The sequence below is a fragment of the Chamaea fasciata genome, unplaced genomic scaffold (assembly GCF_029207755.1).
Source record: "Chamaea fasciata isolate MVZ Bird 193981 ecotype frontalis unplaced genomic scaffold, bChaFas1.0.hap1 SCAF_21, whole genome shotgun sequence".
NCBI classification, from domain to species: domain Eukaryota; kingdom Metazoa; phylum Chordata; class Aves; order Passeriformes; family Sylviidae; genus Chamaea; species Chamaea fasciata.
Genome location: NW_027094106.1, coordinates 8,406,239 through 8,432,314, shown reverse-complemented (window position 1 = coordinate 8,432,314; position 26,076 = coordinate 8,406,239). Strand labels below are relative to the sequence as shown.

The window sequence follows — 26,076 nt, the reverse complement described above, 5'->3', positions numbered from 1 at the left end:
CATAAGACACAACAGGTACTAGGTACAGTCAATTGAAGTAACTCACCATCTGCACACACAAGAAAGCATTAAAGTTGTGACAAAACAGTAGCACAGTATTAAAGTCAAAGTCAGGTAACATTGGATACATACAAATCTTTCCATTAGCAATACATGCATTTCTAGAATGACTGCACTCCAGGCTTTTTGGGCCTCTGGGGGGAAGAGATGGACGTTTCTGGAGACTCCAGAGGAATGCTTGCTCTCTGTAGCATCAGAGATACCAAGCTGGCTGACCTTGTACTTCCTTCACCACACAAGTCTTCCCTGCATAGTTTTACTCCTCTTATCACTGACTGATACAATAAATATGCACTGGTCTCTCTCAGCAAGGCCAAACTAAGGCCTTCAGGAATATTTGACTCCCCTTCCCAGCCCTAGTTTTCCTGTCTCTAAGGAAAGGTTGAGTTTTAGACTTTATACTCTTAGATCAGGTCTCACTTCCCTCTAACATGATTCCTTAAAGCCCACACTTGGCTTCCAGCTCTCCCTGCAAGCATTTGGACTGAAGGAAAAAACCTCATCCTAATGATCAGCAAAATGGCAGGAAGGCTCAGCTCAATCTCCCTGCCCAGCTGCCTCCACAAGAACTGAAAAATGCATTCAGCTTAAGCTCCCATTAAGCTGTGGAAAACTGCTACAGGATCCTCCCACATGAAAGCACCTGGGAGACCTCAGACAGTCATAAACTAGTTCTACAGAAAGCTCTCCATCCACTTCCAACAGCCCTTTATCAGGCCTTCATACCTTTTAATGCAATGACTTTACTGGCAGGGTTCATGATAGCACTGTCAGCTGAAATTGGCCTCCGGATTGGGTTGCTGGGGTCATTCATGTCAATGATCACCACTTGAGCCTGTTCTCCCACTTTCTCTCTGATGCAGATGAATTTGTCAGACTCCATTGTCAGAGTGCTGAACCCAATGTTTGCTGGGTTGATGCCCAGATTTTGGAGCTGGAAGAGATATAAAAAAAAAAAAAAGGTTTTAAATTAAGTGATTACCTTGGTATAGGCACAAACAGCTTTTGTGAATGTCACAGGAAATATCACTTTGCCTTTTCTTTTGTGACAAAACAGCCATGCTACCCCAAACCTGCCCCACAAACAGGGTTGCACAATTTCAACTAAGCCCAGCAGGCTTCCTGGCGAAGCATTCAAGCACTTGGTATCTTGTCTTCAAGGCCCATTTACAACTTAACCACTAAGAACTCAATTTTTGAGCCCCCTCACACGGTTTAAAGCACACTGAACTCGCCATGCCGGCCTTGCAGCTTCAGTTTTCCTCCCTGAACTCATCCACTGGGTTTTGACAGCGATCACTATTTCAAGCTTAACATCACACGTGAGGTGTCTGAGCTTTATCTTTATCCTTGTGGAGCTAAAAAAAGCTGCCTGTCTAGCAATTAGCCCAGGCCTGTCTCGCAGCAGGAGGCAGAGCTGGGCAGGACTGAAACCAGCAATGGCTCAGCCATGGCCCTGCTTAACACAGAAGTTATCAATAAACCGCTTCCTTCCTGCAGCCTGCTCACCCCGAGCCTTTCAATACCCACCTTTAAATTGCATTTCTTGTACAGCTTGCAACAGAACAGTTTAGTTAACAGCACTTTTGCAAAGCTACTGTATGAGGAGGATGTCAGTAGGGGAACTGGGTTTGTTGCATTTTTAACAGTGAAAATGCAGCCGTGGGCAGTTCATGGTCATATCACACAGATATCCAGCTCGTCCACACCTCAGGAACTCCAGTTTTCTACTATTAGAAGAACTGTCAGCTCTAATATTCTGATATTTTTCTTTCTGGAGGACCTTCAAGCCCAAGATGTCCCAAGAAGGGCGAGACCTTCAAAGACATTTTAGGGTGATTGTGCTGGTTTGGTGCACTCAGCTCTTATCAGCTGTGCTCTGCAGAGCTCCAAGGAGGCCATGCCCCAGCTGCTCTGCTCCTGCCTGTTTGCAGTTCCTGATAAAAGAGGGTTTTACTCCACGTCCCCTTTGCCCAGGCTCTCCAACAGCACATGTGAGGAACAATATCTGAGCCATGGCACAGCAAGTTAACAGAACAGGCTTCACCAAAGTCACTTGGATGGATGATCCAGATTACAGGGAGACTATTTTGACCATAAAGGCAGGAAACTTTCAGGTGACACTATTTGACAGCTATTTTAAAAAAATCCAATCCTAACCCCTTGATAAGTCAGAACTCTTTTACGCAGATTTAAGTGAGTATTTGAGGTCCAGAATCCCAGAACCTGAGCGCACATTCTCCAGCCACTTGGAAGATTTTAGATCCAAACTCCAAAGCTCCTTTCACACTTTGGGCAGTGTCCTCTAGACCTGGCACTCCGGCACTGCACAGGAGCTACGCAGGGTTAGACACAACCCAATCACACCCCTGCAGGGAGGGAAGGTTTGAGGATGTGGGAGTTGGATCTGGTAGAGCTGGAGTGACTTACTGGGACGTGGCATTTCCTTTTGCTAGGGCTGCAGGCTTAGCAAGTGCCAAATCATTTATCAAGCACTGAATTTCCTCGTTAATTTGGTAGAGGGGGCAGCTGCAGAGAGCTGAGCACTCTGCCTGGCAATAACTCACAGCACTGCACTCAAAGGTTGTCACAGAACAAATCAGAGCAGAAAGTCCAAGCAGATGGCAGGACCTCTCAGGGAGGTCTAGACAAAACCACATCAAAGGTGCTTGGATATTGCAGGACAGATTTACCTTAATCACCAGCAAACTGCCATCTGCCAATGCCAGCTCTGAGGCACTAACCCCAGGTGGGAGATGGGAGGCTTCTCACATTTCTGTTACCAAAGGCAAGGTATTTCTTTGCAGAGATTTAAAAGATTGGCACGGGAGCTCTGGAGAAGTATTCTGATGGAGGTGCAACCATCAGCAAGGTCTCAAAGTACACCATCTCCTTCTGCCAACATTTCATCTTTCATTTCAGCAACCCAAGTGTATGAAGCACATCTGCCTCAAGGCTCAGGAAGTTGTCTCTGAGGGTGACAATCTCTGTGTTTGGTTACACAAGACTGGCACCAGCCAGGAGTGGCACTTCCTTGCCCAGCTGGGAAAGCCAACAGTGAGTTTCTTGGCTGCACAGAGCTCCTGAGCAGAGATCATTCCCTGGAATACAGGTTGTTTTCCCAACCAGCCAGGCTGAAGTTCAGGTGAGTGAGGCAGGCATGTTTGTAAAGCTGAGCAAAGCAAACAGGGATGAAGATTACCGTTAGGAAACACGACAGCAAATATTTCTTTGAAGGTTTTTATTCTGAACATTTCAATACTATTCCATGTACAGACTCAGGAGTTGAACTACAACTAAAGGAGTACAGGGGGTTTGGGCAGATTTTCTACCTCTTCTTCTCTTTACTACAAAGGGGAAAGCCTCCAAATATTTAATATTGCACTAGGTCCACTACATTTCACTGATTCATAAACAAAAAAAAACCCCAAACCAAACACAAAACCAAAACAAACCAAACCAAAACAAAACAAGGAATTTAAGACATTGCTCCATTTTACTACAAACCCCACTTCCTTGGCTCTCAAGAAGATCTGAAAGCAGAACTTGCTAACTGGGCTTGGGCAACTGATTTACAGTTGGAGTTATTTTACACCACCATTTGCTGGGAAGATCAGTTACACCCGACTCCTGCTAGGGATAAAGTGTTCTGTGCAAGAGCTGCTCCAGCAGAGTGGAACCGTGAAACAGATTGTCAGGGACAGCAGCAACTCTGGTGTTCAGCAGAGATGTGGCCTCCAAGGACTCATCTCGCCCAAGATCAGATATTGAGCCACTTGCACGCTCTGCTGAGCCATGGAGCCCTGGGATGGCATTTATCTGAGTCACTGTAACAGAGCACGGCAATGGCTGATTACCAGAATTATTTCTTTCACTGGAAGATAATTCAAGTGCATTCTTGGTAACTTAGCCAGAGAAGTTGTCACATGTGTGGGACATCAAGCTGAATGGTAAAAGTGCTGACAGGAGTCTCTTTGTTGACCCCTTCCTGTAATGTTCCCTTTCTTGTGACAGTCTGCTTAGCTGTCACATCATTTCTCCTTGCCTACCAGGAAGGGCACAGAAGTGCTGAGCACACATTTCACCTCGACTCTCACACTCAACAGGATATAACCACTGCTCTTGTGGCCACGAGCAGCTGCTCAGCCCCTGCCCAGAGACTCCTTATCTACGTGCTGCTAGAAATCACAGAGCTGGAAAACGCCACTAAACTGGAAAATTCCCTTTTTTCTTTTCTGAGAAGCACTTCAGTGTGCAGTGAGTCATTTTAGCTCCATCCCAGGCCAGGCTTTCCTAGGCTCTGACTGACCAAGGCAGACTCCAGGCTACACTTCAGCAGCTCTTTTAATTCCATACATGAAAATCCAGGGAAGCAAACTTAAGCCACACAAAACCATTTGTGTTTGTGATGCTCTCTTAGTTACCGCCTGCACTTCTGAGAGTCCCACAGCCAGCCCATGGCAGAGTACTTCACATTTACCAGCGCAAGGTAAGAGTCACAGCTTGTGACAGCCTAGGAAGTCGTGTTCTCAACAGATAAGGGACCTCTCTAACCTTCAAGAGCTCTCCTATTTCTATATGCTTCCTATTTTCTGCCTCACCCTCAGCAGGCGAGGCACCACCCGCTCTCAGCAGGCACAGAGGAGCTGTGGGGCTGCTTCAGCCCCACCACTGAGGCTGGACCTGCTGAAAGTGGAGCTCAGAACCACTGGATCCCATTCCCTATCCTTGCCTGAGGCTCCAATCCCAGCAGGAAGCACTAAATAAATCAGCAGGGCCACCAAAGCAGGCAGGGCCCTGCACCTCAGTGCCTGCTGCCAGGGACATGCCCAGAACAGCTCATAAACTGCTTAACTAATTGCTCCTATCCAATTAGTTCACACACACACAATCTCTCTCGCTCTCTCTCTCTCCACAAGACATTTCAATTCTCTGTTACATATTTTCCCTCTGCAGGAATACTCTAAACTCACCGGCTTTAGGAATTTGGATGCACTAAGAAGCAGAGAGCTAGAATCCCACCAAAACAGCATTAGGCACAGCAGCCCTCTAATTCCTGACTGTATTATCAACAGAGGATGTAACTGCTCCAAACTAATGCTGTTACAGCAGAGATTTCACGTTTTAGGCTGTATTAAACTCACTGTCAGCACAATACAGGGAAGAATTTTGCTGTTTGTCGTTTTTAGAGCAAAGCATTGAATTTCTGTGTTTGATTCTACGATGCCTTGGCTGTCCTGTTTTATTCTCTGGCACAGCTGTGATTCCAAGAGCCATGCAAGCACCACCACAGCAGAACAGCGCAGCTGCCATTCAGGTTTGCTCCATCAATGAACAATAGATACAAACCCCACTTTTCCCAGTGTTAAAGAAGCAGTTCTGTCTTGCTATCAAGTGCACAGCCTCAGCTGGAAGTTTCCTCTGCATTGTCTTACAGAAATATTTAGATTCAGGAGAGAATTTATTAATGCCTTAACTCAGTACAGCAGTGGGGCTGGTCCAAGTTCAGTGTTTATTTCAGGGTAGTGTGGTTAAATTAACTGGCGATCACAGTTCATCACCTTCTAATTAGTCAGGTTCCTCCTCATTCATCAAGAGCCTGTCATCTTAGAAAAGCTCCACTGACCCACCACGGCAAGCAGCTGTTTTACTTTCACCCCCAAACACAAGCAGGCACATTTTAGGAATCCCTGAAGCCTGGATAGGAGCAACCAGATTTGCAATCGTCCCACACACTGAACTCTGATCTCCCACTACATTCACAGTGGATTGTTTCCTCTTAATCGCTCTGGGGGAAGAAAAAAAAAAAAAAAAAGTAGCTATATAAAGTTTTATAACAAGAGTTCTGATAGCACAGGAATCTGGTTCCTCCCTGAAAATTCCCAAGGAAAGTTTCTGCAGAGCCTGTTGTTGATGTTCTTTGGTGGGATGGACAGCAGACGCCACACAGATAACCCTGCACACCTGGGGCTGCCCAGACTGCAGGGCACGTGATGGGACCAGGGCAAACAAACCCTGAAACCTGACAACACTTCTTGGTTTCACACCCCCCAGACAGCTCCCTCCCTCCCTAACAAGTTAACCACTGGTCCAAAGTACACCTTTAGCTCCAGTTTGGGGTACAAAGCACTCCAGAGATGAGGCATTCAGGAGCTTTTACCTTTTCATCCCCAAATCACACAGCCAAGCTGCCAACAGCAACAGGTCACGGATTGGCTTGAAGCTGAATGCCAGGACAAGGTTTTTATTTTTAAAACCTCTAATAGCGAATCTGTGGAGAACCAGGATCACACTGGGTGCATGGATTGATTTCAGTAATAGCCTGCAAGAACTTTCTCATTCAAACCCATCACCTGCTTTTCATGGCTAAGGCTCCACTTGGGTACCTCACCTTTCATTAAGCATCACTACAAACTTGCACAACACCTGCACAACGAGTTTCCTAGACAATGTGGGTCAGGTACAGTTCAAGAAATCGTATTATTGAGTCTCCCTGAGGATTTCCTAGGAGCAGCCTGGATGGCAAAAACATGGCAATACCAGCGCTTGTGCTCTCAACATCTACGTCAGGAACTTCAGCAGAAAAGCAATGAACTCCTAGAATCCAAATTCCTGTGAAGTTTTTTTTTTCAATGAAATGAAAGGAGGAAGTTCAGCAGCATTAAGGGCAAGAGCCACGTGCACCCAAGGCTCAGAGGGGAGCACAGCCAGCAGCTCCTGTGTGCAGCTGGAAAACATTCTGGTTCAGCCAGTGCTCCACACTCAATAGGTACAGGCAGAGAAAATGCAAATCCAACCCCAAATAAACAGATAAATCAGGCAGGAGGCAGAGCAGTCCTGTTCCACCCTAGTGCTGGCCTGAAAGTTCCCAGCACTTGTGGTGTGAAGCAGATGAGTTTCATTATGTAACAGGACTCATGTCATTAGAGACCTGGCAGTGGGTCACCGGCGAGGTTTGGGGTTTGAATAATGTATCAGAGGTGCCACAAGGCTTCAGTGAAAGCTGGGCTGCCCAGAGGTGAGTTTCACCTGAGTGCACAGGACCTGGTGCTGGGCTTTGCCACCACCAGGACAAGGAGCTGGCTTGGAGGTGAAGCTGTGGCCAACTCCTGACATCCTCCTGTCAGTGCTGCTCACTGCAGGGACACCTGAGCCCTGGATTCTGGCCTGCCTTTAAACTGCTACTGGAGTAAAATCACTCAGTGCCCAGCTGCCCACCTAAACCACCACCAAAGCAGCATTTATTTGGACACTGTGAACAGCTGTAACCTTCAAGCAAGTATTCTGCAGTGATTCTTTGAACAAGGTGCCTAGAAATGAACTGCTTTCCATCTGAGTTAGGGGGGAAAAAAAGTCACTGTAAATCGTGCAAATCCATCACTACATGAATGCCCACCACAGCCCCGGTTAGCTGAACACAAACTAAACACAGACTGCCAGGAGACCTCGGCCAGGTGTGCCAATTTAGCTTTTATTAGACAAATTCTCCTCAAAAACAAAAAACGCTCCTCGGCAGTGAAACCGAGCGTGGCTGGCGGCACTTCGCCCTTCAGACCTGTCAGATAGGAAATGCCCATTGCACAACTGGATCCCGGACCCCTCCCTGTGCTCCAGAGCTTCACCCACGGCCAGGGAGGCACACACCGCCCGGGGAAGGTAACCCCGCATTCCAGCACCACAGCCCACCGGGGATGGGCCACCAGCGCCTCCAGGAAGTCACCTCAGAGAAATTAAACGGCTCGGAAATCAACTATTAGCGCGGGGTTGCGGTGCAGTGAGAGCTGGGCTCGGGGAGAGGCCGGCGGACAGGCAGAGCCGGCACCTGGGCACCTGCACTGCCACAGCTGCACTGCGGGGACCGCAGCAGCTCCCACAGCCCGCTGCAATACGGGCTTGTTCCTCCACGAGATGACATTCCGAGCGGGAACACCGGCAAAACGCTTTAGGTCTGTCCTTAGAACTACAGAGCCTTGAACACCATTCAAATAAATAAAAATTAAGCGGCGCACACGGACGCGGCTCGGCCGGCTGGCCAGTGCCGGGCCGGGCTTTCCCCCCGGCGCTGCCCCGGTAAAGCGCAGAGGAACCGGCGGCCCGGCCCGGCCCGCACCGCCCGGGCACGGCGCCAGCCTCGCCCACCCCGCCGGGCCACGGCCAAGGGCGGCATGCCCGGCCCGGCCCTTCCCTTCGGCCGGCGCTCCCCGAGCCGCGCACCGGCACGGCGAACAGCCCCGGCCCTCACGGACACACCGCGGGCAGGCCCGCCGCGTCTCCCCCCGGCACCGTCCCCGGGCGGCTCCCGCCGGCGGAGCCCGCCCGCCCCCGCGCCCACCTGGAGATGCTCCTGGAAGCGGATGGGCAGGATCTGGGCCATGGCGGCGGCGGGGCGCTCCGGGCCGGGCCGGGCTCAGCGGTGCGGGCGGAGCGGAGCCGCGATGGCGGAGCGGGGCCGTGCGGAAGCTGCCCCCGCCGGCGGAAGGATACCGCCGCGGAAGGATACCCGCACCTGCCCGCCGGTCGGGCCGGGCCGCGCGGAGGGATCCCGGCGAGCGGCGCCAATGGGAGCGGCGGCTGTGATGCGCCGCCGGAAGGGACTATTTGAGGACGCATCACTCCCTCCCTCCCTTTCCCCCGGCCTTTTTTTTTTTTGCCACATCATGCGACCGGGGGGCCGCGGCGTCACTTCCGCCCCGCGCGCGCGCGGGAGGTCACGTGGGGCGGCGCGGGGCGGCCGGGCAAGGTGACACTGAGGGGGGACACTGAGGGGACACTGAGGGGACACACCGCGGGAGCCCCCGGACAACCCCGCCCCGGTCGTCTCCCCGTCACCGGGATGCGATGGACGCCGCCACCGCCGCCGGGTGTCCCTGTCACCGGCCTGTGAGGGATCTCCCCCCGCCTTGGGGACTCTGAGGGGACATGTCCCTGTCACCGGGATGCCACCCTGTCTCCCGGGGTGGTGTCGTGGGGATGCGATGGAGTCACGCCCTCGGAGGTGACACCGAGGGGACAAGGGTGTCCCTGTCACCGGGATCCGGTGGATTCCCCAGCCGGAGCTGTCCCTGTCACCGGGATCCGGTGGATCCCTGTCCCCCCGCTGTCGCTGTCACCGCTGTCCCTGTCCCTCGCCCCCCGGGGATGCTCCCCCGGCCTCTTCCCAGGCCCTCTGTTAATGAGTACAGTGAAATAATGAAGCTCCACGTTTCCTCCTGTGTTTTATTAACTCACACTTTTAACTCCAGCACGTAAAACAGGTAAAAACTTCACTTTTTTTTTTTTTCTGCAGCACTCCAGGTACTTTGCCCAGAGCTGTGTGTGTGCTGTCACACTTGGCATGGCTGAAAAATCCTACTTTACTTCCCCCAGATAATTTTTACTTTGCCTTAAATTCCCCATCTCCAAAGCCCTGGAACACAGTATGTGTGTGTGTGGGGGGGGGAATCCCTCACTTCTTGCTATGAAAAAAGTGAAAAAAAATAAATATAAAATTTTAGAAAATCAGAAAGCATTAGGATGTGCCAAGTGATTTATAGCCCCAAGGAACAGCGGGCAGTCTGTGTACTCATTTCAGGCCCACTGGGTGCTGCAGATGGCATTTGACTCACGAGGGGCCGTGACACTGCAGATCTAAATCCAATTAAACAGCAAAATTCAGAGCAGGGGATGAGTCAAACCCAAGTGCTGCTGCTCCTCCAAAAGCAGAGCCTGAAAGAACAAAAGCCTTTGCCATCAATCACAGGAAGAATAATAATTACCAAACCCAGCGCTTTCTTGATGAACGATAATATTGTAATATTCCAAAAAAATCCTAAGTTTTTAGAGGCTTTGGGATCCCGGGCAGTGCTGGAATGCTTGAGGTGAGGCAGAGGTGGAATGGTGAATGTTTTATTTAGGCTACAACAGCACTTGAACCAGTGCCCAGGGTGACACGGAGCACACAGCTGAGGCAGGAAAAATCACAGCAAGTTCTTCCAATTATTTGGAAATTCTTACATAAACTCCTCACTCGAGCCCTGGAGCGTTTTGGGATTATTGTGGTGATAAAACAGGATTTCTTTGGTGAGAGGGAAGCAAACTTTATGATGACAAAGCAGCACAGCTCCTTGCTCTTTCAGATGCTCAAGGAAAAAAAAAAAACTTTTATTTCCTGGTGTGTACTTGGTACAGCACAGGGCAGGACAGTACAGCTGGGAAATATCCCTTTGGATTGAATCCTGCTGCTTCCATTAAAAGAGCCCTTCCTGCACATTTTCCTGGGCATGAGGAGCTCTGTGACCACCATCAGACAGAATAAAATGGGTAAAAATCTTACAGTTCCCCTCCTTACAAAAATAAACCCCAACCCACCTTTAGGAAAAACTTCATTTATGACAGCACTGAGACCTCTTTAAGCCAAATAAATGCCAGAGAATTGGCACCACACTTGGCATCAGGGCTTCAGCCACAGCTGAGGCCACGAAATTAATTGTTGCCACTGACCTGCAGCAACACAACTCAGCCTGGGGAGTTCTTCCTGCTGGATGCAGCAGAGGGAAGGTCGTGTTTGTCCTCTTTGGCATTCAGACTGACCACAAAGCAGAATTTCCCTCCTGTCAGTCGTTTGGCATTTTGCAAACTCCCCCAGAGCTGCACCGATTCCCTCCCCTGGGCAGTGGGAGCAGAGCTGGCAGCAGAGTTACCCCATTTCCTTCTCTGGGCCACTCACACCCTGAGCTCTTTGCTGCTTCCTCTCCAGGTACCGAGCTCGGGCATCCTGGATGGATTGCTCATCATTCCTCCTCTCCATCTTCCTGGCAGAGTTGTCTGTGCCTCCTTCTGGGGGGAGAGGAGAGAAAGAAATAAACTCTCTGTGTCCAAAACCCTCCCCAGCATTACAAGTCCTCCTATTTGTTAAATACCAAAAAAAAAAAAAAAAACAACCAAAAAAAAACCCCCCGACAAAATCTCTATTTTTTTCACTTCCAAGTCCCAGGCAGCCATTTGAATGAGTTCCAGAGAGGACAGACTGCACCACAGCAGGAAAGGGGAAAAAAAAAAATTCAAAATAAAATCATGCCTTAGCTCCCATGTCAATATTTGCAGCTGGGCTCATCTCATCCCCAAATCCTGCTTTTTATCGTAGCAGAGAATATGCAGCCTGTGTTCTACACACCCATTTCTCCTCTGGAACTGCACATCCCAAACTCAGGTTTAGGCAGGACAGGACAGGAAAAAACATTAGGACAAGCTATCTTTAAAAACTTTCCGGAGGAAGGAGGAAGGGAGAGGAAAACCTGCAGATAAGGGAGTGGGAAAAGTCAATATTGCAGAGCAGCCACCATCAGAAATGCACAATCCCCCACAGCACTGGGACCTTGGGACTGCTTCTCACAGAAGGCAAGAGAAGCAGAAAATATTTTCAGCCTAAAATAACAATAAAAAAATATATAATCAAAGTCTCTGAGAGCCTAAAATCTGTGTGAGTGAAGCAGCTCCTGCAGCCTGGTCCTGGGGGCTGGGCACCAGGTTCTGGGATAGGAAGAAGGAGCTTTAATCAACATCCATTGTTAAAATATTTATAATTATTATGTCTTGTCAGCTATTCAGCCACCTATTTTCATGAAGGTCTCAGAAACACAACATCTGTAAGGTCAGCATTAAACTCCAATTAATTGGCAATTGATGAGGCTCCTCTGCATTATTTATGAGCAAATGAAATTTGTGTTTTAAATGGTGGGTTTCCACAATGATGCAGGGCAGAAAGAGAGGCTGGTGTGAGCACAAGTCTGCATTTCTCCCTCTGTAAAGGAGATGGAAGAGAATCTGTATTTCCTGCACAATAAATGGATGTTTTGGAAGGGTCAGGAGTAAAGAGGCCCTCCGAATACTTGGCTGCTTTAGGAACCTGCTGACAGGAGAATCCCAAGAATGTCAAGCAGCCAAATCAGTTAGCAGGCACCAATCCTAATTGAAACTGACAAATTTTTAATATTTAAGCATATGGCATTAAATTCATTGTCAGAATGAGACATCCACCAAAATGTGAGATTTTTTTTCCCCTGTGTTTATTACTGGGTGAGGTTTTTTGATTTTTTTTTTTCCCTTCCCTCCGCCCCACAGCTCTCAGGACTTCTCCCTGAGAAGTCAGGGCAGCATTATTTGGGCATCAGTGGCTAAATATCTTTTACAAACCTAAATAACCAGCCTCAAAATGCTTTTCTTTAACTCTGTTCAAGCTCTGCTCTAAGAAACCAAAAAGGGGGGAGCAGGCAAGAAGCAGCAAGCAAATTCACACTGCTGAGACAGAAAATAAGGATTGCAGAGCTGTGAGGAGAACAAAACAACCAGAACCCCCCTGACACACCAAACAAATTAACGCTTTCTGGCCCAGAATGTGACACAATAATCACAGAGGGGGTCCGAAACGACGACGAAAACAGCACGCAGGGAGAGGGGATGAGCACTGTGCTTACCACACTGCCTTTTCAGCTCCTCCCTCTGCTCCCACTTGGTTATTTCCTCCTCAGTCACCTCTTCCCTGGCCACACTGCTGAGCTCATAGGCATCCACCTGGTGCAGCCTGGGCAGCAGGTCCCTGACCCACTCGTAGCGCACGGGGCACACAGTGCGCACGTAGATCTTGGAGGTCACGGCCACGTCGTGGAAGATGATCCACTCCAGCAGGGTCTCCTGGTTGTAGAGCTGAAAAACCCAGAGGTTTCCTCACAGCTGGGCTGGTTTTCAGAGCCCCACCTCCAGCAGGGTGTCTGATTCAGAGGTGAGGGGGCTGTTAGGCTGAGTTTTCAGATTGAAAATCGCCCACGAGGTCCAAAGAGCCTGAGGGAAAGTCCAGCCTGTGTCACCCTCACTTCATAAACCAAACCTTCACCAAGTCTGAAGAAGTGAGGTGTTGGAACTTTGGGTACTGAGAATTTTAGGTACTGACTCTTAAGAAAACACTGTATTTGACCTAAAGCCTTAGAAAAGGCTTCCAAAATCGACTGATGGCACTAAGATGATGGGTGTGTAGTTAAAACAGAAGTGTGTAACATCACATGGTGGAAAACTTAAAAGTTTAAAGCTTTAGAATATAATAACATATATAAAGCAAGATGGAAGATTTAGGGTGTAGCCTAAGTCCTTCTTTTTCACCTTCTTCTTCATGGGTTTAGGTGGTTTCTTATAATTAGGTAGAAAAATCTGCATTGCGGGCCATGGGTGGTTGGTTATTAAGTTAAAAGTAAAAAAAAAATTTAGGTGTCATTTCATAATTAGACAGTTTGATCTTAAAAGACCTTAGAAAAAGATAGAGAGCCATTTTGCTAGCTAGAACTCACAGCTTGTGAGACTGTAACAGAGACAAGAATTAATAAACATCTGAGTATGAACACGAAATCCATCTCTGGAGCATTTAATCCCAGCTCTAACAGAAAGGAAGATATAAAAGCCCACAGTGAGGCTCTTCCCCACTCTCAAAATGAACACTGCAGCAGAGCACAAAGCAAACACCAGGGAGAGTTTAGGGACCTGCCCCTTACTCCTTTTAGAGATGCCTTTCTGCTCTATCAGCAGGCTTTGGGAACTCACTGTGGATGAAGGGTGGATGTAGACTATGCTGCCATGTCCATCCATGGTGCAGAACGTCCTGGCTGCAGATCTGAAAAAAAAGAAATAAAATAAATTTAAAAAAAAAAAAAAGAACAACAAAACACACATTGCTGTGATTAGACAGCAAATCAGACAGCAACACTGAACTAAACAAATCAGCAGCAGCACAGAAAAAAAGTTCTCAAATATCTACCTAGAGGAAGGTGCTTCCAGAGTTAAACTGTAAAAAAAACCATTTAAAAAGTGAAATGCAATAAATCTCATTTGCCACAGCAGCACTGCAGGTGTAAGACCACAGCAACAACAGGGTTTGGGAGGGCAGCCTTTGAAAGCTGTGACAACTGGAGATTCCCAAGCCCTTCAGCTGAATATCTGGAACCACTCACCAGCTGGTGATTTCACAGACAGAAAAATGACATTGCTGGGAAGCTGCTGACATCCGTGGAATAGCGAAGCAGAGGTTCCAGCCCATTGCAGAAACATCTCCTTCACCTGCAGTTACTACTTTGCTGCTTTTACCAACGTACAAACACACTTTAAAGTCACTTGTGTCATTTCTTTTCCATTCAGCTCTCCAAACTTCACTCCTTACCTCCTAGCAACGTTGATGAAGTACCCTGCACACAGGCATCTTCTCAGTATTTCAGTTCTGGAGCCTTCAAAAGTCTCTTTAGGGAAGTCTGGCAGCTGGGGAAAGAAAAAGCAACATTAATCAGGATCTTTCTTCAAGAAAAAGCAGTTAAACCCCCTCCATCCCATGGGTTTTAAACTCTGGGTTTCTCTCTGTACAGAAACCCTGAGGAAAGGAGAACAACTCTCCTTCTTGCCCATTTCCACCACTGCACCTGAGTTACACCAGCAAGGGGGCTCTACAAAAATATTCAAGTGCTTTAGTTTCTCCTGGAGACAGGCAGCAGCCACCTGGCAAAGGCTCAGCATCCACTACACCTCTTAAATATAAGTTTATACAGCTCAAACATATCCAGAAATTGTATTTTTTTTTTACCTGTTTCAGTTTAGTGGTTATTTCCCGCAGCTGTCTTTCCACACTAAAAGCAGATTTCACAGCTCTCCAATGGATCCAGTATTTCTGGCACCAGGCTGAAGGAGACTTGCTGAGAACAGGAATATTTGAATTATAAAGAAGCCCTTTGTAAGCTGCTTGCAAAGAAATTTGCCTCTATTTTATTGTTATGGTCGCACAAAGGCAACAACCTACACAGGCGGATACTTTGCTGGGTTAAATAAAAAGTGTCTGGATGGAAATTGCAGCTCACAAAAAGGAATAAACCCGAAATTGGGAATGAGCACCCAGGTGTGTATCTGCAGCACATCTAAAAACTGGGAGTTGGGAGCAATGCAAAACCACTTACTGTGAGGGAGAATGTCATACCTTGCTTTGCACTGTTCAAAAATATTTAAGAGCGTTGCAAAGTCATTGCATCCTCCCACTTGTGAGGCAAGTTCCTGGTGCTGAAGCTCAGCCTCCTTTTGCTTCTGAGGATCACCTGAGGAATGGGTTATATTGAAGTCATTTTTCTTTATCACTGCCTGATTTTCTGTTTGTGTGTGTTTGGCAGCCTTGGCTCCCCATTCCTGTTACTTATTGTTTTCCCTCTCCTTCTCCAGCTGCATTTACAGTTCTTCCCCCTTCCACCACTGCTGAACCAGAGCAAGTAGATGCTATTAAATCTATGATTAATCTCATCAGCCAGCACCAGGGATGAAGAATTCCAGTCCTTTAGAAAGGATTTCTCACTCACAACCCATCCAGAGGCTGACATGGAAAGATAAAGGAATAAACAAAGAGCTCACAGGGATCAAGAGAGAGGAAAAACAAGACTGTTGAACCCACCCCACCACAGCCCCTCTAATCTACTGAACTCAGCTCTGTGCTGCTGCCACAGTAATAGAGACCTTGAAATAAATAAATTAAGATAAAAACCAGTGGATCAGTGAGTTGAGTGGGAATTCACCTTCATCAAAATGCACCGGGCCAAAGCAACGTTTGCAAAGTGTTATTTCAGGTTTTAAACACCCAAAGGGTTTCTCCTTCTCCCCTGGGAGAGGCAGGCAGGGCTGCAAAGGCCATTGGCACTGCTGCTGCTGTTGTAGGGGGTGGCAGAAGTTCGAAAAGCACCTGGAAAAAGTGAGTGGCATCCGGTAAAAGCACCTGGAGGATGGGGATCTGTGTCTGCTTCCCCATGCACGGGGGCTGCCGCAGGGTGACAGGCGAAAAACAAGGGCACAGAGGATGGGAAGGCAAAGGGACAGTTGTGGGGTGGGGAAAGAGCCCAGGGCAGGATCCAGCTTATCAGGGCTGGCAGCAGGACCTGTGGCTGCTGCTCCAACAGCTCAGGGAGGACAGGGAGACCTGGAGCAGGGCCAGGGAGGGACTGGGCAGGACAGAGGTCACCCCCAAAAGGCTGCAGATGTGTGCCACAGCTGGGGGTGGGCAGCAGGAGGGGACAGGAGGATGGGACAGACTCAAGTTCAGCACTAGCGGGAGTCTGAGCTCAGCTCTAGAGGAACTGTGCTCCCCTGAAACTACCCTGGGAGCACAGCAGAATTACATTTTCCACTGAGAAAACCACTGGCAAAGAGGCAGTGCCAAGCCAAGCCTCTCACAGAACCCTAATAATGTTTGGTTAAACAGTTATTGAACAGAAAAGACAATCCCGAGGTGATGCCCCATGTCTGCACTCAGACCAACAGCAACACATCTGGACATTTCGGTTTTCTGGCGGGTTTTGGGGTTTTTTTTTCCTTTTTTTCCTCTTTATTTTCGCCTCTTCCCTTCTGTCACAGAGATTTCCCCTCGTGACCTCTCAGCTTAGGCAGATGCTGCTTTCCAGCTCAACAGCCTTGGGACAAACACAACCCAATCCCTGCTGCTCTGAGGCCTCTGGAACAGCTGCTGTCCAGCTCCTGGCACGCACAGAGCCCTGACTCCAAGAGCATGGAAAGCTGGGAAATTTAATTTCTTTTTTTTTTTTTCATTCATTTTCTTTTTTTTTTTTCCTGCTTCCCACCTGGACGGATGAAGACGTTCTCCACGGACAGCATGGCTGCAATGGGGAGCAGGAGATCCTCACAGTCCAGGGAAGCAGCTTTGATCAGAGCACAGGACAGGTTGGGAGGGAGGGGAAACTGCACCAGGAATTCTCCCAGTCTTGTCACGTGGCCTCTCCTTAAACCAGGAAAAAAAAAATATATATAAATAGCAGATTCAATGAAATTATGTTTAAATGTGAATTGGGTAAGAAGCCCTTCCCTCTGGACCGTGAGTGCCCCCACTGGTGCTGGGGACATGGAGAAGTGTCATTAGCCACAAAATAATCCACATTTCTCCAGCTTGCTCGTGTCTGCTCCATGGCAGGCACAGCCAGCTTTTTTTTTTTTTTTTCTTAATTATTTACAAGAAGAATTCCTGGAAGCTTGGGATAAGATCTCATTTCCTGTCCTGAGCTCTTGGATGGACCTCCCAGCCAGAGCCTGAGCTCCTGAGCCACAACAGTCTGGGATGTGCCCTCAGGAACTCCAGAGCTGAGGTCACTTAGGAACTCCAGGACAATGTGGAGAACCTGATCTCTATCTCCCAAGCCCCAAACTCAGCTCTACCCCTGTTTTTGTAGACAGTTTATTAAACTCCCAGCAAACTTCCTGGAAGTTAAACAAGGAAACCCTCTCAGCTGCTGGGGAGGGTGGGGAAAAGTCCTTTAGTCCACACAGAACACCAGTTTAAACTTTAAATTTGAAATTCTTGCAGTGACCACCCCCCTTTTGGTTTTTACCTGTCAATAGCACTGCACTGGTAAAGTTCCTTCAGAGCTTCCAAAATGTGTCTTTCTTCAGGGGGGTCCAAATAGGGAAATCTGTGGTTAAAAGTGAAGCAGATGTGTTAGTTTTCATATCTACAAAAATTATTTTTAAACCTCTCAATGCAGGTTTGCTGACCAAATTTAAGATAATCGTAACAATCATCTCCAGCATCTGGGTGTGTTAACGTACAACCCCCAGCTGAGGAATTCCTGATGACAAATCCCACACTAAACTGCATTTTCTACACATGGATGGTCTTAGAACTAAAAAAATTCCAGAGAGATGAAGCTTTTTCGGGTATAAAACCCAGTATTTTAAGTATTTCAAGGTATAAAACCCAGTATTTTAAGGATTTTAAGCATTTCAAGGTATAAAAACCAGTGTTTTAAGGATTCTAAGGATTTCAAGGAATGCTACAACAAACACATTTAATTTGGGAGGGATGGGAGTTTTGGCAGAGCTTCAATCTGGACTCCAGTTTGGGATCCAAGTTGGAATTACACTGAAGAACCAGTATTTCAAGGATTCCAAGCACTTCCAGGTATAAACCCCAGTGTTTTAAGGATTCCATGGAACACTATGAACGAACACATTTAATTTGGGAGGAATGGGAGTTTTGACTGAGCTTCAATCTGGATTACAGTTTGGGATCCAAGCTGGAATTACACTGGGCAACAGCAGGAAAAGCTGATTGAAGTGTCCCAGTTGGCCGGGGACGTAATCCTGCCTCCTGCCCCTCCGACGCTCCGGGATTGGGATAATCCCCGTGCAGGGAGGTCACCTGATGACATCATGCACGGAAAGGCACTTCAAGGTGAGGATGACGGACGTCAGGCTGGTCCTCCTGATCTCTGGCACGGTGTGCTCAGGCATGCACTGCTCCCAGAACTCCCTGCTGAACAATCCAAAGCTTTTCCCCGCCGACGTCCGGCCGGCCCGGCCAGCTCGCTGCTTGGCTTCACTCCTGCTCCCCCAAAAAAATAAAATAAATACCCAAAATCCAAACCCTTCATCCCTTCTGGTCACACCCAAAGATGCACAGGAATTTCTCTGTTTGTAGGTGGAAGAGGTATCCCTGCACAGCAAGTGAGGAAATCCAGCTGCGCGAGAAATAAAGGAGAATTTCTGCGCATGGAAGATTTTTTTTTTTTCAGCTCAGACAATGCCAATTCCTCCTTAATACCTGCAACTTTTAGGAGGCTGTATATCCTGAACCACTCTTTATTTGGCTCTTCAATTTATCTTTGATTTAAAATAAACATTATTTTATTTTAAATGAAGTGGTTTTAAATCATGGGGCCTCGAGGTCGCTGCCTATCTTCTTATTTCTTTCATTTAAAGAGCAATCAATACAGAGCATTATTGCCAGAGCAGCTCCCAGAAACAGCAAATGAGTGACATTTTTCACTTACTTTGAGATGGGAACCACCTCCAGGATGTCCAGACCAACTCGGGGGTTATGATTCAGCTGCTTCACAAAGCCACTGTCCACCACATACCTGGAAAAAAAACCAAACAAACACAATCCAGAGGGGTAAAAAATAGAGGGCTCAGCAGGCAACGTGGATTTCATCAAAAACAACACATTTGATCTACCTAGACCCTGGTTATTTAGTAGATTTGATTTCAAATTAGGTTCAAAAATATTGGTCACCTCTAAGAGTATAATAATACCAAGGGTTTTCTTACTACATCCCCCCCCCCCCAAAAAAAAAAAAGCAATAGCAGCAGAATAAATGTGTTTTTCCAAACCCAGACCTTTCTGCATTATTCCCTCTGCTACAGCTTTTTATGAGGGACAGGAATCAATACCTGACTCCTTCAATGGTCAGAGATGTTGCAGCAATGTTCGTGGAGACCACACATTTCCTGATGCCTCTGGGAGCTGGCAGAAATATCCTTTTCTGTTGATCTAAAATGGAAAGGGAAAAGGAAAAAATCTGAGGCTCCTGTGCAAGCAGAGAAGGCTGAAGTTTGATTGAATTTATGATGACCACAAAAAAAAAAAAAAACCCACCCCAAAGTGCCACAAAGAGGTTAATTAACACCCTCTTCCCAACCCAAACAGAAAATCTGATGAGGATGATGCTTACAACAACTCTTCCAGTTAAGACTGATGTGAGTAAGTGACACTTTGTGCTCTGACCTGTGGACATGGAGCCATACAGGGGCAGGATGAGCAGACCCTCCACAGCCCGGTCGTGCACCTCGTACCGGTAATCGATGGATTCTGCTTTCTTGAAAAGCAAATCACAAGCTCTTTCTATCTCGTTTTGGCCTAAAAGGACACAAAACAGCACTCAAGTGACCTAATTAGCCACAGCTCTGCATTCCTGGTTTGCAACATCTTTAAATAAGGTTGTTCTGTCAGTAGAGCTGCTGACATCATAAAAATAAGGAATTAATGAGAGAAAAATAAGGAATTAATGAGAGAAAAATAAGGAATTAATGGGAGGGGGTTTAGAAGGCGACATCCAGCCATTCCCCAGGGCCTCTCACCAAGGATTTTCCTTAAAAGATACCTAAGGGCCTGGCCCATGCATTGATGTAGGATTTTACAGCTCAAATAATTCTTCCTCCCTGAATTAACAACAAACTAAACCATGCAGACAGCACAGAGTCAACCCGGCTACTCCTGAAAGGCTCTGAAAACTACCATTCCACAGGACTTCGTGCATCAACCCGCACCTTTCCCTTCTCACTGCTCTGGGAGAAACCAGACAGGCTTTGGAAGCTTTTCTGCTTTGCTGGCAGTGCCATGATTCACCTGGAGTACCCAGGGAAATTCTCACCTGTCAGGAAAACCAGGATGTCACCTTCTGGTTCATTTAAGTGAACATCCAGGGCGACCTTCACAGCCTGGAACAAGCAACAAACAAGCCAAAATCAGCCGAAATCCCATTTAATTCTTTCCAGGACTCATCACACCAACTGATCCTCCCCTATTTCCTGCAGAGATGGTGAGAACACCACACAGCAGCTCGTTGTTGTGGCCTCTCCCAGATGAAAATGACCCCCAAACCACAGAGAAAACAAAGCAGGCCAGACCTCTGTGACATAGGCAGAGCTGCCCACATCCCTGGGGCTCAGCAGGTTGCAGAATATCTCCTTGACTGGGTAACTCCTCCCTGGAATGTGCAGCACTGAGCAGTGCCCAAAGAACTCCGAGAGCTTCTCCACCTCCAGGGTGGCTGACATCACCACCACCTTCATGTCTGTCCTCCTGCCTTCAGGCTTCTGCTGCAGGAACAGCTTCTTCAGCAAACCAAATAAAATATCCTAGCAGAAAACCAGAAGCAGCTGATGTTAATACCCTGGTTTTGTTAGAAGAGCTTGACAAACTTGGAAGTTTGATGATTTTAGCCCGTTGACACAGTGAAAAATCACATATTCCAGGCCTAAGCACGCTGAAGAAAACGTGTTTTTACCCCGGACATTTCGGTTTCTAGAGTTTAATTGATTTTTTTTTACCAGCTCTTCTCACAGAGCTGGTGTCTACAGACAACCCCAGTGTAACTTAAACTCCTTTGTTCTTCATTTTTATACTCTCTTGCTCGAGTCATTTGTGAGAAGTTACCTCAGACCCATTTTTCATTCCAGTTTCCAGCCTGTGCTCCCCCGACTGTGTGTGCACCTTTCCTTGTTTTTATTTATTGCTATGACCTCGGCAAGTTTATTTCACTCTGTGGTGCTCTGAATTACAAAGCTGCTCCTTCCACCACTTCAGCTCAGTTATTTGCAATACCCTCAGATGCCTGAGGGCAAACTGGGGATTCAGGAAAGCATTTTCCCTTTTCCCAGCTGGACTGGGAGACTGTTTGCTGAAGCAGGAGGTTGTCTGGCACAACACACAATCTCCTGAGGTCTCAGTGACTTCAATGTCCCCTTTGCTGGCCGCACAAGGGTCAGGGTGACCTTTGAAAGCTTTTGGGACTCAGGTCTAGATGATTCCATGGACCCAAAAGCCGTAATCTCTTTGCACAGTCACATACACACCCTAAGAAACACTGGGCCTTAGGGCAAGAGAGGTGTTTTGGCTTTTATTTGTGTGTTTTGTGTTGGTTTGTTTTTTTAATTAGCATTCTAGAAAGTTTGTGTTCTGGCTTCAAACTCCTGGAAATTTCGGGAGAGTGAAGTTTTAACTGCATTTAAATGCAACAACTGCAAAAAGCCCAACACTACAAGAGGCCACATCTCATTGTCAACTTCTTCAGCACGGACCGAACAAAGCAGCGGCTCTGCGCTCTTAGGACAGCAGAAGGATAAAGCACATCCGTGGAAAGTCAGTCAAAACCCCTGGGGATGGAGCTGAAGTGAAAGGAAGGTAGGAACAGAGCACACAGAAGGAGAAACAGTGACCCAGAACCCAGATCTAAGGTGACACTCACGGTGCTGAGGCTCCGCTCGTGGGCTTCGTCCAGAACGATGACGCTGTACTTGCTGAGGAGGGGGTCGGTCAGGATTTGCCTCAGGAGGCACCCGTCAGTCATGTACCTGATGGCAGTGTCCTGCAAGGTCCCAGCAGACATTCAGCTGCCAGCCTGGCCTTTTGTTTCAAAGCAAACACATCCACACACACCACGCATTTGCCCAGGACATCCCAGCAGCTCGCTCACCGCAGCACAGGCGCTCGGCGACGTCACACCCGGAAAGGTGCCCAAAAAAACTTCCTCAAAATGAGTTACAGGGCACGAACAGCTGGGACAGACACTTGCCAAAGCTCTGAGACAGCCCCAGTGACCCTGCCACCCCCCCAGGGCAGTGCCCAGGGCCCCACCTCGGAGGTGCAGTCGTCGAAGCGGACCTGGTAGCCCACGAGAGCCCCCAGCTCAGAGCCCATCTCCTCGGCCACCCTCTGCGCCACCGACACGGTGGCCACACGCCGGGGCTGGGTCACTCCGATGGCGCCGTGCTTGGCCAGCCCTGTGGGGGACACACAAGGGGTCGGGTTGGGAGGGACATTAATGATCATCTCGTTCCACCCCCCTCTTGGGACACCTTGCACTAGCCCAGGTTGCTCCAAGTCTTGTCCAACCCTGGACATGCCCAGGGATGGGGTTATCCTCTGGGAAACCTGTACCAGGCCCCCCCATCCTCATAGGGAACAATTCCTTCCCAAAATCCCATCCAACCCTGCTCCCTGGCAGCGGGAAGCCATTCCCTGTGTCCTGTCACTCCAGACTCCTTCAGGTACTGGGAGGGGCTCCAAGATCACCCCTGGAGCCTTCTGCAGGCTGAACACCCCCAGTGACTGTGGGACGAACAGGGACACTGCGCTGTGCCGCTCCAGGTCACTTTATAACACGTACCTATGTAATGTACACATGACCAGTTCATTTCCTTTTATTTAAAAGCTTTAATCAAGCCACCTCCTCTCAGCACAGCCCAGCCCGAAGCTGCGTCACCCGCAAAGGGACAGGAGGACTACAATATGAGTTTATCGGTGCTTGTGTCCCACATCCGCAGCCCGCGGAGTGAGGGGAGTTTCGTTACCTGCCTCGTAGAGGTACTTGGGCAGCTGCGTGCTTTTGCCGCTGCCCGTCTCGCCGGTGACGATGAGGAAGGGCCGCTCCCGCACGGCCTCCACCAGCTGGCGGCGGGAGCGGCGGATGGGCAGGTCGGGGCCGTCCATGGCGCCTCCCGGGGCTCACCTGCCTCCCCCGCGGCCCCGCCCACCCGCGGCCCCGCCCACCCGCGCACACCTGGCGGGAGAAACCCGCGCGCGCCCCGCGGGAACCCCGCGCGCGCGCCCCGGGCCCGCCGCCGGCGCGCGCCTGGCGCGTGCGCGTCACGCCCCCTCACAAAGTCCCCGCCTCCTCATTAAGCCACGCCCTCGAATCGCTTCCCGCCTCTCCCTCAGGCCACGCCCCCTCTCTCCCCTCAGGCCCTGGCGTCGCCTCAGAGTCGCGGATGACCCCAAACAAATCACAAAGATCACGAAATTACAAAGTGCGAAGGGTTGGAAAGACCTCGGAATCAATGGGCGGGGGCAACTCCCACCAGACCAGGCTGCTCAGATGTATTTCGTGACAAAACTTGACCCTTGAGTCCACACGTTAATATCTTGGTGGACCAACCCTGATTAGAAAGAAAACATTTCGCCACGTTTTAAAATCTAAGGGACAAGAAACTATCTCGAATTCCGTCATAAATCAGAGTAATATTCCCTTTCCATAGGTCAGCTGTCATATGATGTTACATTAGGCTGTTACACAAAACTGAACAAAACACAATTGTAGCCGTTTAGAAAATAATAAAATATTGATACACAAACCCACTTCACCAAAACCTCTTCCTTAAGTGAGAAAAAGTTCTTGGATGTTGGATCTTTCTGTACTTTCAAGCCTAATCAACAAGAGACGAGGTTCAATCTCTTAGAAAAAACAAATTACTCGTTAGAATTTTAGAATTTTAGGGCTGGACATGCTTCGGTGACCTCAGACCCAGGGGCAGGTTAACAAAGCTGTGGGGAAAAACAAAGATACCCTCTGGTAGTGGACACAAAAAATGCAGAATTTATGGGCCACCGGGCAAAAATCCCAAGGTACAGAAGAAACTGATAAACCCAACTCCGCTCCAAGTGGGTAAAAGGTAATTCTGGTAATTCTGTCACCACCGACCCAAGAAACCCACTGACCCCAAAGAAGAGAAAGGCTCAGCGTGGCACTAATTAGCATCAGAAGCCAATCATTAACCCGTAGAATACAGAATACTAATTAACAAGTGGACTACGTGACTCGTGGCAAATGAACGCTGATTCCTTTGTTTGCTAAAATGTGTAAATAGTAAAAAGTTTTGGTAGCTGGGGTGCCTGATCCGTGAGATTCACCCAGGCTTGGCAAGGCTGAAAGAAATAATCGATTTCTCTCCGGGACGTGCAGTTATCGCCTTGTCGCACTCCGGGTAACAAATCTGATTTTCACAGGGCTGGAATAACCCCAAAACTCCCCGGGATGAACAAATGAAGGCGCTGGCCGCGGCTCTGCCGTCTGTGAATTCTCTGCAGGCCTGAAGGTGGCAAGCTCTGAACACCGAACGCAACCCAGCCGCACTCCAGCTCCCCCGTTTGCCCCAAAACGCGATTTTTGGGTGTATTTTGCCCGCAGCTCTGTGTTTGCTCTCCTCACACACCGTTCTTTCACCCTCCGTAAGGCTCTGTCAGTGAAATAAATAGTAAATTTGGTGTCACGGTAAATTTGGTGTCACACCAGGGGCAAATTCAGGCCACTCGCTGAGTCTGGTTATCCCAAATTCTCTCCGGTTTTGCCTCTGGCACAATGGGAGAAATATTTCCCGACTAGGAATGTGCACTCTGAGGCTTGCAAGATATTCCATCAGTGGCCAATGATGCCACCTTCAGCTACATCTAACCTACAAATAATTGTTTAGTCTGTCAACAACCTGGCATTGTAAAATCCCACAATAAATTGGTTTGAGACAATCTGACAAAAAAAAAAAATAGGGGAATGTACCAATACATTCTATGTTGGTACACTCCTTTATGGAAAATATCATGTTTATTGCCTCACCATTTACTTAAGTCATGTTACCACTGGTAAATAACAATTAATGGTGATCATATACACATTTGAAACCTCAAACACACCCTCATTTCACTTTTTGGTGTGTATTTACCAAGAAGTTTTTCATGGTTTCAATAGACACACATTTATGCACACACACTTGCAGATTTAAATCACATCCTTCTTTAGGCAGACATAGGGCTAGGTAAGGTTTTTCAATTCTCTTTTTTTTCTTTTTTTTTTCTCCTCCCAGCCTGGGAATAGCAGTCTCGGTTTTAATCAACCCCTTTGCAGTCTTGAACTTTGTCCTCCTGGAATACAGTGCCATTCATTTAAGGATTTCCCTCAGTCTAATAAACATTAATGAACCACACTTTACAATTCCCCTGTGATCTTATCTCAGTTTCACAGATGGGGAAAACAGAAACAAATTAAGGGGTCTGCACACACCACAAATCAAAGGCAGAGCTGGGGGAAGAACCCAGGAATCCTAGCACAGTTCCCTGCTCCAATAACTGAGAAACGTGTTCCTATCCCTGCAGCTGCTCTGGCAGTAACTGTGTTGCACAGGGCAGCATTGTTTCCTCCAGGCCATCCAGGAAGACTGAAATTGCTCCTTTCCTGAGGTTTAGCTCCCCACAGAGCTGCAAATTCTCTGAGGTGCTAGGGGGCTGTGGCTCTGCCAGCTTCCTCTGCAGGATTATCCCTCAGGATGTCTTTATTCCCTTCTGAGCTGAGGATCTCTTTTCTGATTAGCAGAGATCTAGCAGGATGTGGGGAATATTCCACTCCCTACTGCTGCACCGTGGGGTTTATCCACCTTTCCCAGAAGAGAGGCCCGATTTCCTGGGGAATTTTCATCTCCTAGCTCTGGACAGTGTGGTCCATTCCACGTGCCTGTGAAGAAAACCACATCAATTAATTACATCCAGCAAGGAAAGCCAGGTAATTGCCTTGTGCCTGGAATCTCTAAGTAGGGCCTCTTTCTAGAAGAACAATCCCCGAGAGCTGTGTTTTCAGCAGAGACAGAAGAAACCAATGTTCCCTGCAAGCTGCACTCCTGTCAGACACCCAGCAGTTTTTC

General features: G+C 48.2%; 2 protein-coding genes across 4 annotated transcripts in view; both read right to left on the bottom strand.

Annotated features, from left to right (window-relative positions):
• CLTC (clathrin heavy chain) overlaps window positions 1–8,549 on the bottom strand; it is a 29,604-nt gene extending 21,055 nt beyond the window's left edge. The window contains exons 1-2 of one of the 2 annotated variants that reach the window (XM_066202214.1): window positions 8,393–8,549; window positions 787–994 (exon numbers count right to left, since the gene is read on the bottom strand). In XM_066202214.1, coding sequence (XP_066058311.1) covers window positions 787–994; window positions 8,393–8,434 — 250 coding nt within the window. In that variant the 5' untranslated portion in view covers window positions 8,435–8,549. The remainder of the gene's footprint in view (window positions 1–786; window positions 995–8,392) is intronic. The other variant, XM_066202215.1, reaches the window with a different exon arrangement.
• A 713-nt stretch (window positions 8,550–9,262) lies between these two features.
• On the bottom strand, window positions 9,263–23,143 carry DHX40 (DEAH-box helicase 40). Of its 2 annotated transcripts, none has more exons than XM_066201843.1 (17): window positions 22,963–23,143; window positions 22,247–22,392; window positions 21,858–21,977; window positions 20,518–20,748; window positions 20,262–20,328; window positions 19,616–19,747; window positions 19,282–19,381; window positions 18,882–18,968; window positions 18,251–18,433; window positions 17,442–17,522; window positions 16,680–16,837; window positions 15,041–15,155; window positions 14,654–14,762; window positions 14,240–14,334; window positions 13,627–13,696; window positions 12,513–12,741; window positions 9,263–10,872 (listed from the first exon to the last, which is right to left on the bottom strand). In XM_066201843.1, the coding sequence occupies exons 1-17, from the start codon at window positions 23,099–23,101 to the stop codon at window positions 10,736–10,738; spliced, it is 2,199 nt and encodes a 732-aa protein (XP_066057940.1). In that variant the 5' UTR covers window positions 23,102–23,143; the 3' UTR covers window positions 9,263–10,735. The 2 variants fall into 2 exon arrangements, with proteins under 2 accessions (XP_066057940.1, XP_066057939.1); XM_066201842.1 differs by having other exon boundaries at window positions 9,263–10,875; window positions 22,963–23,141.
• Window positions 23,144–26,076: the final 2,933 nt, after the last annotated feature.